Here is a 17782-nt window from a genome sequence, read left to right on the forward strand (position 1 = left end):
ACAAGTTTTGGAAACACAGTTTAAAAACCCATCGTTGACATGGATGCATGCTTCCCTTTGCATACTTATAAATAGTTGCTTTTGGGTGGGTTTTTTCCCTTTTCCAAACAAAGAAACTATTCATAAATCCGCCCCAGGCTAGGGTACCAGTTTTGTCCTGTCCTTCAAGTTACCTGAAGCTTAGATAATATGGATTCTTTAGCCAAGTTTCTCGTTTTAGCATTATCCCGTAGTGCCAGGCAAGATGGCGTCGATCCTTGCGGAGGCTGCGGTCCTAGTAGTATCCTTGTTTTTCTTTCAATTGATAATTTGCTGAACAGATTTGCTTGAGTAATTCATTGCATCCTGAAGCATGTCTCTTGCAATGTTTTTAAATAATGAAAGCCCCATCTTGACTGATCAAGATGGTATACAGTAGTTAAAAACGTTTAGCTGTAATTTCATGTCCCATTTTAATTACTTGTTAGTACTTGATCTCTTGGAACATGTAGCTGTGCGGGGATTAATAAAGAAAAAAACAAACCTAAACCAACAACATAATTAAGATGATTTCTGCAGAACATTCGAGCAATAATGGCAATTATTAAGTTACCAAGAAAACCTCATGGCATAGAAACACTATGAACATAACACACACTATAAACATAACAAACACGGAAATAAGTTATAGAATTAAGAAAGAAATTTCGAGAAAAACAGGGGGGGGGGGGTCGTAGGTAATTTCAAAAATAGAGCCCTGGAGGGCACGTTCATCACGTCCCAGTTCATTTTCACTATTGAAAGGTACCAAACCTAAAGATTCTTCCAGACGCTGTTTTCCGCGCTGCGCCCCAACTAACTGAACCCCTGGAAGAGGCTAAAAGTGCACTTTAAAAAGGCGCGACGAGCACCTTTATTACTTAAAATTTAAGAGCTCTAGAATGAGCGAGGAGAACAGAACATAAGCTTTTCGCCTTAACGAACAAGGGACTGACGCTGGAAGGCTTGACTACTTTTATGGATCGTTGTTTGAGAACAAGGGATAGGAATGTGGTGGATTATCCCGGAGTCATTAGTTGAATGTCATTGAGAAGATGATGTATTTTGCCGAACTCCACACGTCGCAATGATTAGATTTTTAGATTTAGATTTTTTATTAATTGACACTATTTACAGACATATTTCACTATCGCACACTATTACAAAAAATTCATTAATTAAAATAAGGAAAATATAATAATAATAAAACCAAAACAAAATGTGCTCAGTGACCAAAGAAGCATATGCTATCGTGTTGGTCACTGACACGTTCAAAAATAAAAGACAAGACACATCAATTAATAGAAACAATGCAATAAAGGAAGTAAAATGTGAATAACAAAAGTATTCGAAATAAACAAGTTAAATGAATAAATCATAATGCTGAAGAGTAATATTGAGTATTTAAAAGGTATAGTTTATATTGCTTATAAAAGGAAGTGTAAGGCAGTTTTTTAAATTCTGTTGGAATAATTTCCCAAAGTTTTGATGTAACAAAAGAGAAAGTAGAGGACCCATAGTTATCATTTACTTTTGGCCTATGAAAATTCAAATTCACAGCAAATCTTGTATTGTAGGCATGGACTTCAGATGCCTGAGTAAGGGTTCTATGGAATATAGTTGGAATATTTGTTGAGTCATTTAAAATTTTATGAGTAAATAAAGCCACTTTTAATTTGTACACATTTTCAAATTTGAGAATTCCTAAAAGACTGTAATATGGTGAAGCATTTTCCCTGCTATAAGCAAAGAATATGCTTCGGACACATTTATTCTGCTTAGTTATGATTTTACGTAGATTAGTTTTACATGCACTACCCCAACTTATGATAGCATAGGATAAGTATGGATATATGAAAGAATAATACAATTGTTTCAATGTATGAAGATCAACAAAATATCGTAATTTATTAATAATTGCTATATTTTTTGCTAATTTATTATTAATGTGCTGGATCTGCGGTCCCCATTGTAAATTTTGATCCATATAAATACCTAAATACTTAATTTGACTTTTATGTGCAATGTTAGGAATATGTATATACGGTCTTAGTCTTGTAGATGAAATTATCATGTAATTAGTCTTGGTAAGATTTATAGATAGTTTGTTGATGATACAATATTTAAAACCTAATTTCAATTCCTCATTCATGACATACTCAAGCTGATGCAGATTACCACTTGTATAAAACATATTTGTATCATCAGCAAATATACGGAAGGATAGCTTTTTTGAGCAGTTAGGTAAGTCATTAATATAAAGCAGGAATAGAAGAGGACCCAAAGTGGATCCCTGTGGTATTCCACAAGTAATGGTTTCAGGACTAGATTGGATGCTACCAATCTTAACAAACTGAGTGCGATTATGTAAATAATTTTCAAACCAGTTAAGGGTTATTCCTCGTATGCCATAGTGGTAGAGTTTAGATAAAAGAATATTATGGTTCACAGTATCAAATGCTTTAGAAAAATCTAAAAAAACACCACAGGTAACCAGCTTTTTATCCATTGTTTGTTTGAGAGTGTCAGTGATCTCAAAAATGGCTTGCTCTGTTGAGTGCCCTTTCCTAAAACCAAACTGATATCTATACAGAATGTTGTGTTTTTCCAGAAAATCATATAGTTGATTAGAAATTAATTTTTCAAGTACCTTACTGAAAGGTGAAAGAGTTCAAATGGGCCTATAGTTTCCTGGGTCAGTTACATCACCACTTTTGTAAACCGGAGTAACTTGAGAGGCTTTCAAAATATTTGGTACAACACCAGTTTGTATTGATTGATTATAGATTTGAGTGAAAGGTACTGATAAAGGTTCAGCTGCTATTTTTATTAAATTATTAGGTATATCAATTGATGATTTGTTCTTATCTAATGTCTTAAACAAGTTTGAAACCTGGGTTTCTGTAACAGTGGACATAACAAAACCAATATCTGGAGATGACGGGATATATTGTGTAGGGTTTTCAAAGCTATCTTCAATTCTGCTGGCCAACCTTGGGCCAACATTGACAAAATGTTTATTAAACTGATCAGCAATATCTTCATTACTAGTGAAAGTCTTGTTGTTCCTTACTATTCTTTGAGGTGAGGTCTGTCCCTTTGTTTTCCTTTTAATTAAATTACCAATTATTTTCCATGTAGCCTTTAAGTTATTTTTTCATAAGTCAATTTTTTTACAAAAATAGGCTTTCTTATTAATGTTTTTAAGATGGTTTAATCTATTTGAGTATTTTTTAAATTCACAAATTTTGACTGGGTCATTGGATAGATAATGGGTTTTGTACATAGCATGTTTAGTTTTAATGGATTTGAGCATTCCCTTTGAGATCCAAAGTTTTCTTAATTGCTTTTGTTTATTTCTAGACACTTGTTTTAGGGGTGCATGCTTATTGACAATTGATTTGAGTGTATTAATAGTTCTAGCTGTTGTTTCATGCAAATTATTACATTTACCACAGATGAAATTCCAATCCACAGCACTGATGTCTTGAAGATATGATTCAGGGTTGAACTTACTGTAGTCTCTGAAGTAAAGTTGCCCATTTTGTTTTCTAAGTGATGTTTCGACTGTGCAGAAAATTGGTAAATGATCTGAGATATCAACGGCTATAACCCCTGAGATCAACCTGTTAACTGTATTTGTATAAATATGATCAATTAAGGTTGCAGTATGACTGGTGATTCTAGTGGGTTTTGTTATGACTGGTAATAGATTGTGGGAATAAATCATGTCAAGGTATCTACCTGTTTGCAGGTGTGTGTGATGTTTTAAAAGGTCAATATTCATATCCCCTAACATATATACTTCATATCTGTTCATATTTAATTCTTGCAGAAATTCATTGAGTATCGATGTGAATTCATCCACATTGCAGATGGGTGCTTATAAATGCAGCCAATCATAATATGCTTCTTATTGTTACCAGGGTCAATTTCAACCCAACAGGATTCTACTGATGAAAGATCTATTATCAAGTCAGGCCTGGGGATAGTTTTAAGAGCATCATTGACATAAATAGCTGTGCCTCCTGCAAGTTTTGGTGAATCACTATGAAAAAAATTGTAATTTGATAGGTCTACATTTGAGATCGAATTAGGATTTAGTCTGATTTCTGTGACAGCAATTATGTCTGGCCTTGAATCAATAGAGTATAGCATGTCATTCAGTAAGGTCAAGTTTTTTGGTAAACTTCTAATATTACAATGGAAAAGAGAAATACCTTTACCTTGAGCGTTACATAGGATATTATCAAGCTTAGGGATATCATAGTACTCAGACTGAGTATTTATAAACATTAAATCAGGGTCAGCTTCATCATTTTTATCTGGATTTGGTAGAAAGTTGGTAGAAAGCTCGATTAATTGATTTATATTCCTAGACCAATTACTAATAGCAAAGCTAAATTCCCTGTCGTCTAAATTATAGAAGGGAAGAAATTGCAGAGTGTTTACGACATAGAATTTGACAATTTAGAGCGGTACATTAAGAGATTATTTTCTAAGTATTGCTTATCTGGTCGAGGTAGTCCTCAAATTCCTCATGCGTAGTAAAAGCTTCTGTGGCAGACGTTTCACTAACTTTCAGCATGATCTTGCCATTACTGGTCCACAGGAACTTGACATTGTTCTTCCTCTTGTATTCCTTGATTCGTCCAAAGAGCCTTTTACGGTAGCCGGTCAAGGATTCGTTTATGTAGATCTTGTTACTTCGAGAGATGGATTCGCCTATTTCAGTTTGTAAAGAAGGCAAATGTCGAATATTCTTTCCAACAAAATGTTTGCGTTTCTTAAATACTTCTTCTCTCTTGTCCCTTTGGAGAAATTTAACAATCATTCGATTTTTTACATTTTTCGAGTCTGGAAGCCTGTGAGCATATTCGTCGTAGTATAGGGTTATCAAGACTAGTTTTCGGGACACCAGTGATCTCTAAGCAATCCCTTCTCAAGTACTGTTGTGTTTCGTCGAGCGAACATTCGATTCGATATAAAGACTCTGCAGTCTTGTCAGCCATGTCCGCCATCTTTGTTTGTTTCGCTTCCACTGGAAAAATTGGCAAATTTCCCAATTGGAATTTTGTATGGATATTGTATGGAATTTGTGTGGAAATTGAATATTTTCCAAACATGGAAATAGTACAAGTTTTCCAAACATGGATTTCGTCCGAATACCAATTTGGATTCTCAAGATACCAAACATGGATTTCCGAAATTTGTGCGAGAACATCATACTTGGAAATAAACAAAACCTCATGTGGATTTTATGGCAACAGGTCAACATACTGGGATTTTCCTTTTCCCAAACATGGATTTTCTTTTCCCATACCTGGATTTTAACAGAACCCACTGTGTAAAGTAAGAAAACCACACTAGAATTTGCTACTAAATACATGTTTGGATTTGTATCTAAACAAATTTGGTTTCTAACCACTTTCCCTATTTTGGAAAAATGGAAAACCATAATGGAAATTAATGTAATTCCAGGGTTGGTATTCAACATACCAAACTTGGTTTTTGGAGTTTTCTGTTTTGGGATTTGCAGCCTTCCCGCCTGGGAAATTTTAATAGCCAATCGATATCTACACCACAGCTGCACACAATTTAGCAATTAATATATGTGCAACACCCCAGCTGTCCATTTGTTGGGTCAAGACCAGTGTAATGTAATTTATCTTACAGAGGTGAAAACTAAACAGATAGAGCTTAATTTTAGCATACTCTCTGGTAATTTTTTATTGTTACTACAAAAATATCATCTGTTTTTGCATCTAAGTCAATAAAATTGATGCAAATTAACAATTAGATTAATTAAATTACAAAGTTGCTGACAATAACTACAACTGAACTGCTACATGCTTATGCATGTGACAGCGTTGTTTGTTTCAGGTAAAGAAGTACAAAGTTAAAAGACTTCTGCCTTTCACTACTAAGTTATTTTGAACTGGGCTTACAGATACATCATGAAGTTAAAAACTGTCCACACTTGATGTACCATAAAAGACAGTAGCAAAAAAAACTAAAAAAGAAAGAACTATCCTCAAATAGAATGCTCTCTATTGCATTGTGGAAAAAAAACATAGCTATTAATACAGGTAAAGCCTTTTGTTCTTTAAAAAGGATTCACTCAATTTTATGCCTTGATTATAATCTTTGTCAGTGATAAATTACAAATCTGAACTGACAGTATGCTTAGAATAATGATAATTATTAACAGTTTCGGGGTGCTTCTGCTGGGGCCCAAAAGTATATGTCATGCTCTTATTTTTTATTTTATTGGTCCAGCTTTGGCTAAACTGGAAATGTTTTCAGACAAACATGGGAATATAAAAATAGATATATATTTTATACTTTTAAGCCCCGCTAATGCACTTTCAGCTTCAAATTCAACAGTTAACTCTCTGGTCTCGAAGGAGTACCCTGCTTCACAGAAATCTTACAGAATGTGAACATTTTCACCAACTTGTAGCTGCAAGACTATTTAAACATAGAATACATCCAGCATATATTTTAAGAAAATACTGCTAAGAACACTTGAACCGTAAATTTCAACAGTAAACTATCTGGCCTTGCAAAAGTGTGTTGTGGAATTGGTACACAATACCACCTACTTGTTATGGCAAGTCTACTTAAACATCCAGTTAAGTACATACTCAGAAATTAAGAGTCCTTTGCTGTAGACTCTTCCAGAATAATCTCCTTGACTACTTTAACATCATCACGAGTCAGTGATCCCTGATCTTCCTCCTTAGAGTCATGTATGGTAATATAGCCCTCCTTGCGGAGTAAATTTGCAATTGCTCTAATGTGTGTCATCTTGTCCTTGCCTCGTAAAAGGCCAAGGTTGAAGATTTTTTTCATCTTTTGTAATTGATCCATCTTCACTTCTTTTATGGATGGTTTTCCTAGAACCACCATGACAATTAAATCTGCTGTGGTCTGAGTCATGTCTAGGATAAAAATAAACAAAATGTTAAAAGAAAGGCTATATTCACATAGTATACATTCAAACCAGGCCACTTGACCATTTAAATGTTAATTGAGAACAATGGATAGGCCCCTTTTTTACAAACAGACCAATAGCATTAAAAATACATTTTGTAACCAAGCATAGGCAAATAAATCCTTCTTTATCTTAATTTGTTACCTAACCAAGACAAGTCGCTGCGACAAGTCCCCTTGTCTGTTCTGACCTTTAAGAATGCATTCTTGGCAGCAAAATATAATTATTGTCATTAGTGTGGTGTTCCAGGAAATATCCATTCCTCTCTCAGGGAAGGTTTTTAGGTTTGAATTTCCAAACCCCAACAGAAATTCCAGTTCATACATCAAACTTTCCTTTAAAAATTTTGGCTATTAAGATCCCCCCCCCCCCCCCCTTCCCCACTAGAATTTCCAATGACCTTACATGGACATTTTCTGGCACTCCATACTCTAAACTAAATACAATTATAATGAAATCATGTTTTACAAACCCATCCCACATTGAGGTTTGAAAACATAACAAAATTAGCCTTGCTTTGTCTCATAAGCTACATTTAAGTATAGTTTTTTGGTTCTCAAGATCATGGAACAAAAAAACTGGAAGTCAATATTTATTGGCAGCAATAACTTCTGTAATTCCCTCACCTTCATCAAAATAAAGGTTGTACGTTTTCACACGTTGCAACTGAGATGCATATCTGGGTGGACTAGGACTTCCACTACTGGACCCGGCTGACTCGGTTGACTCAGATGCACTGTCTGTTGACAGCACTTCTTCTCTGGTAAGGGGTAATTCTTTGTGATGGCATCTCTGCTCCCTGATTTTCTTTAAAACTGTTTCCAGGACTGCTTCTTTACCTAATCCACACTCTGGAAAAAGATGAGTGTCATCTTCGACCAATTTTGCCACAAACTTGTCTACTTGGATAGCATCTGCCTTATTTCTATAAACTGGTAAGGTACTTCCATGTGACCATCTTTTCTCTACTTCCTTTGTAATCTTTTTTTTCCTGGTAAAGGAAATTATTTATTAACAACTGTTTGATCTTATTATATTTTTTCTGTTAGACACAGGACCACAAAGTCATCAGAACTTAAGTTGACCATCAAGTGTTACTATAACAATTTGGAAGAGAAATTCAACTCATAACATAAAATCATCTTAAATTTTCATCTTTGTGTAATGTTCCAAGTGGTGAGAAGCTCTTGGCATTACAAGTAATCAAGTTAGTTTCATAAAAGCACAAGATAAAAATTATGTAAACATGATCCTTAGGTTAACTACCAGAATGGCACACAGAAGACTTTGCATTACTTTTTAGATTAATACCTACTTTGTATTGTAAATGCTCTTTTCCTTGCAATTTAAGTACTGTCTTTCTTCTGTTGTAAGCAGCCTGTCATAATCCTTGAATGATGATCTTTCAATCTTCTTTCTTTTGTGACCACTACCAAAAGGGTGGGAGGTATCTAGAAAAAAAGCAATCAAATAATATTGACAGTTCTGAGATTACATGTGGTTTCCAGTTGTAAGAGTGATTTTATACTCTGTGTGATGAAGAAGAATACCTCATACACGTAATGCAGAAAAATTTAGATTACTGCAACGATTTGACCCGTCTCCCCCACTCCCCAAAATTTCTTGAGGATGGCCTAATCTTGGCAATGCTCTCGTTAAAACTAGAGTTAAATAATAGGTTTGGAAAGAACTTGGCCAAGGAAGAATATTTACCATTCACAACAGGTTTAATAGCCATGAGCTCCCTTGAGAAGCGTTCTTTCTTCCCAATTGTAGTCACCCCTAGTTTTTCAAGTGTCGTATCCTCTTCCAGGCGTTTGCTTAATAATGCTTTTCCATCTATCTCTTCTTCAACAAATTTTTGACCAACAGACTCGCCAAAAAAACTACAAATCCACGTTTTTACTTGTTCTGGTGTCCAGCCTGCAAATAAAAAAAGTATCATAACTAGTTCCACAGAAATGGAAGAAACTTACGAGAATAATTCTTGCATAATTCTAAGTTTAAACTAACCATTCTCAACTTGCATTGTTATGAACAAATGCATTAATAAACAGACTGTGATTAGAAAATTCTTCCGAGAAAAACAGCTCGAACAAGTGAGTTGGAGGTAGCTGAGAAACAGGATGGAACGCAACGAGTTCATAAAAAGTACTTCAAATTTATTCACTGATCGTAGCCGCTTCCTAGACTTTGGTCTATAATATGCTATCTTACTCTAACATTTAATAAAAGCAAGCTTCGACTTGAAAAGTGGGAAGTGATGTTGGACTTTGTCGGTTTAAATTAAATTCGAAGATATTTATATTATCAAGCGAATCCCCCATTTTGCAATTCGATTTAATTTCGCATTCCATCCAAGTAAACGCACGAAAAAATACTACAGAACAATTTTTTTGGCCTGCCACTTAAGCATTTAACTTGGGTTTCACTTCTGCGAAATCGTCGGTAGATTAGAAGCGAAAACAGACCATATAAAACTTACCAACAATGTTCGCGGGTTCAGTTGAAGACACATCTGTTTCCCGCCTTTCGTTCTGTGGAAATGCAATCATCTTCTCCTTGCGCGCTTCTTTTGCGACTCTTACTTTGACTTTGGGATAAAATTTGCTCCACCTCTTCGTCATTCTCAGAAACAGAATCGCCTGCTTGTTGACTGCATAAAGGCGAGGATCGAAAAGCCTTTCCTTTCGACGCCATAAATCTGAACACGCTCCCTCACAACGCCCGCCCAGCTCAGCACGTAAATTCGGCGAAGAGGGCGGGAAAATGGTTGCACAGTCCTTTATACCAAGACTGCTCCCATCTGATTGGTTGCTGAAGCTTTCCGTCCATTTGATTGGTTCCAACGAAACCGGTTGGACGCTGTCCTGTCGGACTGACTGCTCATATGACAAGATGGCGGATCTTGCAGCCGCTTCTTTGTGTTTCTGTACTGAAAGAAATTCCGTTCATGTTCATTGCCCCTGCCAAGAATGCCGTGGAAAACCTGTAAATTATAAAACTCAGGAAAGACATCTTTCAGCCTTGAGACTGTTGCAACAAGAAAACAGTAAGTTTATTTTACTGTCGAATGTTTAGAAACGCCTCTACAAATTAACTGAGTTCTCGATCGATCCGTCGGAGCAGCTAGCTAGACGTGCACATTATGGACATAAAATAGGTATAGGCTTACAATTTGAAACATGTTTCTATATTTTTTGGTTAACGGAGGTAAATAAGTACTGCTTTACTGATAAACGTAACGACAAGCAACGTAAAAACAGCCCTATTCAACTAGTAGTTTCCATGTTTTTTATTAACCAAGTTTTTGCAACTGGTGTGACAAATCTTCAACTATCCTCATGCAGGGTGGCAGTTTAAATTTGTTTTGGATATAAAAAATATAAATAGAAAAAGATGTTGTGTCTGTCAAATAATTATTAGGAATCTCACACAAAGAAAACCAAAGACTAAACTAGTTTTTAACTATTTCTATTATATAATTACCAGCTTCAGGGATTAGTTCAATGTTACCGGAAACCAGTCTCCCTGAAAGTCACCTGGATAACTCAGCTGTTCCAAGTTGTTCTGAAGATTATGTGGAAGGGAATGAATGCTCTTCATCATTAAGTGGCTGTGGTAGCTTTGACAATTATGATGGCACTGTTTTTAGTGGAACCTATACAGAGTTTGGTTCCCATAGTTCAAGCAATTTAAGAGGGAATCCAGAGGAAGCTGAAGAAGGTGTAATTGAGGATGACACATTGGAAGACAAACTCAGAGATGCCATTGTATGTGCCATATTTGAAGCACTTGATCTTTTGCATGAGACAAAGGGATCTTTGAAAAACTTTGAGGAGCTATTAACAATGGCTAGACACATGTACTGCAAGGGAGCTGGTTTGGGGGAAGATGATGAAACAGTCAAGAAAAAATGGCCCAATAACTGGACTGCTGCGAGGCAAATGCTAATTGCAGAAGGTTATGAAGATGCTAAAGAGTACTTCATATGTTTCAGTGATGTATATCCACAACATTGGGACATTTTAGAATCTCAGTCAGATTTATGCCGCCATTGTGGAGAAAAAGGTGCCATTCCCTATTATTATTTGGGTCTCAAAGGAAAGATTAAGCGCTGGTGTCACATCTGGATATGTGTTACAAACTCTTATCACACTGGAGAGAAAAAGAACATTGGCTGAATAGAAATGAAGGCTGGCATACAAAGAAAGAACTATGGGATGGGAAGCGATTTGCAGAATTATCATGGTTCTGGGATTCCAATACTGAGTATTGCCTGCCGGTCCGATGTCAGTATCCTGGATGTAGCAATATAATTTCAGCTGAGACAGTTTTAGCAGCTGATGAAAATGAAGATGGATACCATAAAGTGAGATGTGATTGCCGTCATAGTACCTTCCATGTTCAAGCAAAATATGTTAGAGGAGATCCTCGAAACATTGCTTTTGTGGGTGAGTTACAGTGCAGATAGAACTGTTGTAAGTTCAGGGAAGGTTTTTGTGTTATTGTGTTTTTGAAATTGGCAAAGTAAAAACAGTGGTTAATTATTTGGCACATCTTAAGGGCAGTGTAATACTGTCTGACTTGTGGTCACAATCCACCAACAGCAGTCACCTAACAGTACAGAAAGTGATCTTTTTTTGCTATAGTGAAGATAATTTGAATTAGCTGTCACATTAAGTATACATTTAGACAATTGTTAAAATATTTTCTTTACATTTTTTTGATGTTTGTTTAATAGCTCACTGGGACGGGTTTCAACTGTTTGGATCAAGCCACAGATCAACAGGTTATGCTTCTCAATTTTAGTGGTTGGTTTACACATGATATATATTAAAGTACACACTGAAATATTATTTATATTTATGGACTTACAGTTTCCTATACAGTTATTCCATTGTACAGTGTAGATCAACATGTATTCTACAATAAAAGTCTATTGTCTTTTTGAATGCTTTTAGAAGTCTTCACAAGAAAACAATAACAGCAAAACCATTTCTTTCCCACTAACATTTTATTTTTATCCTGATGAGTTTTAACCTTAAAAAGGTAAGTGTACTGGAACATTATTCATCTGTTTATTTTGTGCCATATTTGTAGGAACAATTGATGTTCAAGTTGCAACAGTTTCAAAGCAAGATAGACAACACACAGTTGAAGTGTACACTGTTGGATTTGTACCATCATACCTATTGCCTGATTCACGACCTGTTAGCCTGGATCCCTTTCTTGATCCACTTGTAAGAGACTTTGAAGATGGATTCATTGAAGGTTATTTATATTTATATTTACTATGGTTTTATTAGGAAGATAAGTAGCAAGATTTGGCTTTGTGCAGGTTGTACATTTTGACTAATTAAAATTAGGGTTTGGGGATAGATCAAGATAAGTAATACCATTGATCTTAAAGATCTTTAGTGAAGGTATTTACTAGTCAATATTATTCTTCAGTCAATATTTAATTCTCAATTAAATTGATATAAAAAAGTGATAACTTGTGTCAATTTGACTCCTTATTAAATTGTGTTAGAGGGTGTTAAAATGTTAACTTTTCAAATAAACAGTTAAACATTGGTTTAAATTTATCTTTGGTTTGAAATTTTTCAAACCAGTTTAAATTTGAACCACAACATCTACATTAAGGCAATTAAATTAGAAGCTAAAATACTTTTAATTACTTTTTACTTTTAGGTATAGAAGTTGACTATAAATTAAAGGTTGATTGTTTTTCTGAGGGAAAGATGATTATTCGACATTTGCTGTTATTGTGGACAGGAGACCACCCTGCACAATGTGAGGTGTGCAAATCAAAGTCATCTGGTGGTAAGAAGGACTGCAGAAGATGCAAGTTGGAAGGTGATTACTTTGAGGTGTCTCGTGTTCAGCTATGTAATAACTGTGAATCATTAGTTATTGTAGAATTCTACTAGTATGATATGATATACTTTCTTTCAGTACTGTGGTATGTTTCAGTTGAATGCAACTGTTTTGATTATAGATAGTACAGTAAATTATTGATGTTACTAATTGTTAATTTTGTGACAATAAATTTAAATTTATTAAGTTAATTTCAATATAGGATTAATTAAATTTATTTTAATTTTTTCTGTTAATGTTACTAAAGAGATTCACCAAAAGAAAGGATTTAAGTGCAATAAAGGGTGAATTTTTGTGCTGTTACTTTGTGCATAGAAGTGACGCACAATCATATAACTATGTACAGTATGAACTATCAACTACGTAGTACAAATATGTTTGTCCCTAGACATTCAGCTGAGTGATTGAAAATCTTGGACTTGTCAGCATATGTACCATGACCTTTCATGTTGTGTATAAGAGCACAACATGTGTAGCCTTAAACAGTTTCAATTGGCTGTAAATCTTGTCTATTATTTCTTGTTGTTTTATTTCTAATTATTTATTTTTTCATTTCAATTACAGGAGTTTATCTGCCAGATCAGAGACATTACTATTACACTTGATTTAGGGAGCATTATAGGTTCCCTTGGGAGAAAAGGGATTTGAAGGATGAAATTCCAAAAATGACTGAAGTTGAGCAGGAAGAACGAAAAACAGTGTTTGAAAACCTTTCAAGGGAGATTGGCTTTCTTGGAGTATCACTGCTTCACAGGTTGAATGCATTGTATGGTTTCGATGTACTACAGGATCTTGTTTTTGATGCCATGCACCTTGTTTCACTCAACATTGTAAAGAGAAGAGTGCAGTACTGGCTATCAAATGGTATTCTTGACAAGGAGGAGTTTGGAGAAAGACTGAAGAGGATGCCATGGTCCAAAGGTACAGTTTATGTTGCTTGTTTTGTCTTTTATCTGCTACAACCAAAACAAGTGCAAGTTTATCTGTGATTTCTTTAAACATTAATTTAGAAACAGGATGTGTAGTACATGGCAATAATAAATCAGAGCCTAGCAGTGAGTGTAATCCAGAGCCTGTAGATAATTTTACTTTGTTGCATTAAATGTCAAACCTTAAAAAGCAGGTCTCATTACTGTTTTTGTTACAGTCATCTTGAACACCAAACCACATCCCCTGATATAAAATAATTTCTGCAATGATCATACTAATTGTTTTGATTACCTTCATGGTGCCAAGCCAATAGTCTGTTCATTTGGTACTTGTTTTCTTAGATTTCCCATTCAGAAGTTTCATCTTTATCTTCTTCTTTTTTTTCAGGATACAAAGTCAGTAGAATCCCAAATGATATAACAAAGATGGGATTCTGGAAAGGTGAAGCTTTTGTCCATTCTTGCATGTTTACAATAATAATGAGTTAGTTTTAGTTTTTTTAGTTTAGTCAGGGGTATGATATCAAAATATTGCTACTCTGCTTGACTTACTTGGGAAGCCAGTATATATAAGTATTTTGAGATAATTTGAGCCCAGTACAGTGTAGCTGCAAAATTTTATTAAAAATCATATCTTCGCATTATTTTGTTCAATAGCTGAGGAGTACCAGAAGCTAGCATTTCCTGCATCAGAGTTTGTATTGGAAGGACTTCTTCCTGCAGAAGAATATGAGGTGTGGGCACCAATCCCTCGTATTGTGGAGCTCATTTTCAATTGTGGAAGAAATGGTTGGACTAGTGAAACAATTGCACATCTGAAAGCCCTCAGCTGGAGACACTGTATCCTTGTAGAAGACAGATATGGTCCTTCGGAATGTGTCATTACCCTACACAGCCTCACTCATCTACATGAAGACATATCAAGGTTTTCATCACCTGATAACTTTTGGTGCTTCCAGTTTGAGAAGGCAGTTGAAAGGTAAAGTTAACATAGAGTTTACAAATTAACCTCAATAAATTGGCAAAGATAAATGCATACAATAATAAGGGACCTAAAACTTTCAATTGATTATTACACAAACATACATGTAGACTTCACTTATACTCGAACTTCAAGAGTAGCTTTTCTGGTAATTTTTTCAAGCAAACTACTGTTGAGAAGAAAGCAAGGAATAAAAAATTTAATTAGTGAAAAAGCATGCAGACAAATTTATGCAAGATTATTATAGGACAAAGTTAGCTTTCAGAAGGAGTTGAAATGCATGGTACTGCATTAGTGATTAGGAAGTGACTGTTCCAGAATTTGGCTGCTAACGACAGAGAACACAGTCAAAATATCTAAAACATAGAAAATCTAAAATAAATGCTAGAATGTTTATCTTCATGTGCTACTTAATTATCTTGTAAGGTATGTTAAACAGACAAGCAACCGAAAAGGAGTAGAAAAAACTTTCGCACGCAAGGAGTGGAGAGTTCCTGCAGATTTGGAGACTTGGTAACAAGGGATTAAGAGCTGCAACGACAGAAAAGTCAGGAAAATATAGCAGACAAAAGGTACTATTTATTAGTGTCATAAAATTTACTGGTTCCTACTTTTTACAGCTTTTTGTTTTGTGTGTGTGTGTGTGGGGGGGGGGGGGCTGTGTGTGTGTGTTTGTGTTCAGAAAACATGTAAGATCATAAATAGCTAATTTCAGTTATATGGGTTAAACTTTACAAATCCTTTGAGATTTGAATGAATGACCAGGTACCTTCTTAACCAGGTACTTTCTTATTTTAGATGGTGGCCTCTTCTCTAGAATCTGCAAAGGACCTTATTAAAGAATGTGCATGTGGCAGAGATGAAGCTCGAGCTAACAAAGGAATACTCACTGGAAGTGGCAACATTGAGCAGTTGCAAAGAGATCAAGGAATAGCAATTCATGCCTATAACAATCAAACTCTAACTCCTGAGGTGGCTCATTCATTCCGTAGTGCCTATCTACCATTACACAATGAAGGTGCAGGAGGAACTCTTTATCGCACTGGAGATGACATCATAGCCTTGCAGGGGAACCAAGAGATTTGCCTCAAAGTCATAAAATTCTACTTAGTGGAACATGAGAATCTTTTCACGCCATTTGCTATTTGTGACGCCTTTCAGTATATCTTGGATGATGATGGCCATCCATTGAGACATCAGCTCAGTGATACTATCTATGTCAAGCCTTTTCAGACATGCACTTGTATTGGCTTAAATGACATTGTAAGGCCAATCATGTTGTGGTTGGAACCTGATGGAAAATGCGCAGTTGTGGATCATTCCAGAGCAACCATCCCCCTTCCCAAGGTTATTGTCCCTGCTTATCCCCAACCTGGTGACATGGTCAGTGTGAAAGGAGAGCGGGATGAATCATGGCATGCGGAAGTTCGACAGGTTGATGCTGAACAAAAGAGAGTGAAAGGATATTTCTTTGTGAAGCATTTACACTGGGAGAGAAATCACTTGTGGGTTAGGGAATCAAGTGCACGAGCTATGGACAGTATAAGCTACAAAAGTATTATTGATATTTTGCCAGGGATATGGCATGGTCCAAACTGGCAAGAACAAATCTAACATTGATATGCCTTATCATAAGTTGGTAAGCAGAAAAAGAATTCTAAATAGTTCATTCCAGCTATAGATGTGCCAGCTCCTTGGAGGAATTCAATAATTAATTTATATATTAATTTCTTTCTTCAATTCAAAGTACAATAATATATTGGTACAGTGTTCTAAAACAGTGTATTTAGAAAGTAAACGTTTCTTTGTAGAAATACAGTTTGCATGCCAACAGTAGTTTGGCAATCAAAAACCCCTATAAGGAAATTTAGGATTTTCCATGTTATCATGTCAATTACATGTGTAAATTTAGTTTTTTTTCTTGATGAACAAAAATACATACTTGGAAAATATAAATTTCTCTGTGGAATTGCAATTTTCCAAGTGAAGACTGGAAAATAAAATTTCCTTGTTTGTTTTGATTATGGAAAACTTAACTTGGGTGTTTTATCCAACAATTTTCCATACCATAACCAAGTATGGAAACTGAGTAGATGTGGATTTATATTTTACATGCAAAATACACATGTGGAAATTTGGTATTTACTTTTTGATCGACAAAAATACATATCTGGAAAAAAAAATTCTCTGTGGAAATACAATTTTCCAAATAAAGATTGGAAAATAAAATTTCCATGTTTGTTTTAAATATGGAAAACTAAAGTGAAATATTTCATCCAAAAAATTTCCATACAAGAACCAAGTATGGAAACGGAATGGATGTGGAGTATTTATTTTACATACAAAATACAAACGTGGAAATTGGGAGTTTTTTTAATGAACAAAAATACATACGTGGAAAATAAAAAATTATCTGTGGAAATGTAATTTTCCATGTTAGGATTGGAAAATGAAATTTCCATGGTTGTTTTTTATATGGCAAACTAAATTGGAGTATTTTATCCAACAATTTTCCATACAATAACCAAGCATGGAAACTGAGTAGGTGTGGATTTTCTATTTTACATACAAAATACGCATGTGGAAATTTGGTATTTTTTCCAGTGTTCGACCGAGCCAATAGCTTCCTTGTATTTCTTATCAAGCTTAGTTGCCTGTTCTTTGACGTTTTGCAAAGTTTGCACAACGGTATCATATTTGTTTGATAGAAACTGCTGGGATTTCTCCAAAGTATTGCATCTTTCTGTTAGCAAGACGATACTTGCTTTCAGCGACTGCATTTCCATCTTGATTTCTTGCCTAATACTTGGTAAAAACTCTTCATTCCATATTCGTCGTAGTTCATCTACCTGCATGATCTTATCCTCCCTAGTCCCTTGGTAGGGTGATTAGTCTCTAGCAGCGTAATTTAGTGTCTTAGTCTCTGTTTCATTCAAACTTCATCAGCGCGCCAAAATGAACGGCGGCCATGATGAC

At 35.2% G+C, this 17782-nt stretch overlaps 3 protein-coding genes and 1 pseudogene across 5 annotated transcripts; 2 read left to right on the forward strand and 2 right to left on the reverse strand.

Annotated features, from left to right (window-relative positions):
• Positions 1-4498: 4498 nt before the first annotated feature.
• Positions 4499-5144, reverse strand: LOC145502440 (uncharacterized; annotated as a pseudogene).
• A 1506-nt stretch (positions 5145-6650) lies between these two features.
• On the reverse strand, positions 6651-9785 carry LOC145502405 (uncharacterized). Its single transcript, XM_081481725.1, has 5 exons — positions 9501-9785; positions 8729-8938; positions 8331-8466; positions 7642-8006; positions 6651-6962 (listed from the first exon to the last, which is right to left on the reverse strand). Exons 1-5 carry the CDS (start codon positions 9640-9642, stop codon positions 6673-6675), a joined length of 1143 nt encoding a protein of 380 aa, XP_081337851.1. The 5' UTR covers positions 9643-9785; the 3' UTR covers positions 6651-6672.
• Positions 9786-11065: 1280 nt separating this feature from the next.
• Positions 11066-13547, forward strand: LOC145502432 (uncharacterized). The gene is made up of 5 exons (XM_081481762.1): positions 11066-11469; positions 11760-11807; positions 12119-12289; positions 12710-12874; positions 13460-13547. The coding sequence occupies exons 1-5, from the start codon at positions 11151-11153 to the stop codon at positions 13498-13500; spliced, it is 744 nt and encodes a 247-aa protein (XP_081337888.1). The 5' UTR covers positions 11066-11150; the 3' UTR covers positions 13501-13547.
• A 13-nt stretch (positions 13548-13560) lies between these two features.
• On the forward strand, positions 13561-16629 carry LOC145502428 (uncharacterized). 3 transcript variants are annotated; one of them, XR_014051321.1, is made up of 5 exons: positions 13561-13816; positions 14213-14266; positions 14482-14803; positions 15233-15378; positions 15605-15690. XR_014051321.1 is itself a non-coding variant. In XM_081481759.1 (5 exons), the coding sequence occupies exons 1-4, from the start codon at positions 13561-13563 to the stop codon at positions 15321-15323; spliced, it is 723 nt and encodes a 240-aa protein (XP_081337885.1). In that variant the 3' UTR covers positions 15324-15353; positions 15605-15665. The 3 variants fall into 3 exon arrangements, 2 of the variants coding, with proteins under 2 accessions (XP_081337885.1, XP_081337884.1); XM_081481759.1 differs by having other exon boundaries at positions 15233-15353; positions 15605-15665; XM_081481758.1 differs by lacking the exons at positions 13561-13816; positions 14213-14266; positions 14482-14803 and having other exon boundaries at positions 14829-15378; positions 15605-16629.
• The last annotated feature ends 1153 nt before the right edge of the window (positions 16630-17782 follow it).

The sequence above is a fragment of the Orbicella franksi genome, chromosome 11, assembly GCF_964199315.1.
Source record: "Orbicella franksi chromosome 11, jaOrbFran1.1, whole genome shotgun sequence".
NCBI lineage: Eukaryota > Metazoa > Cnidaria > Anthozoa > Scleractinia > Merulinidae > Orbicella > Orbicella franksi.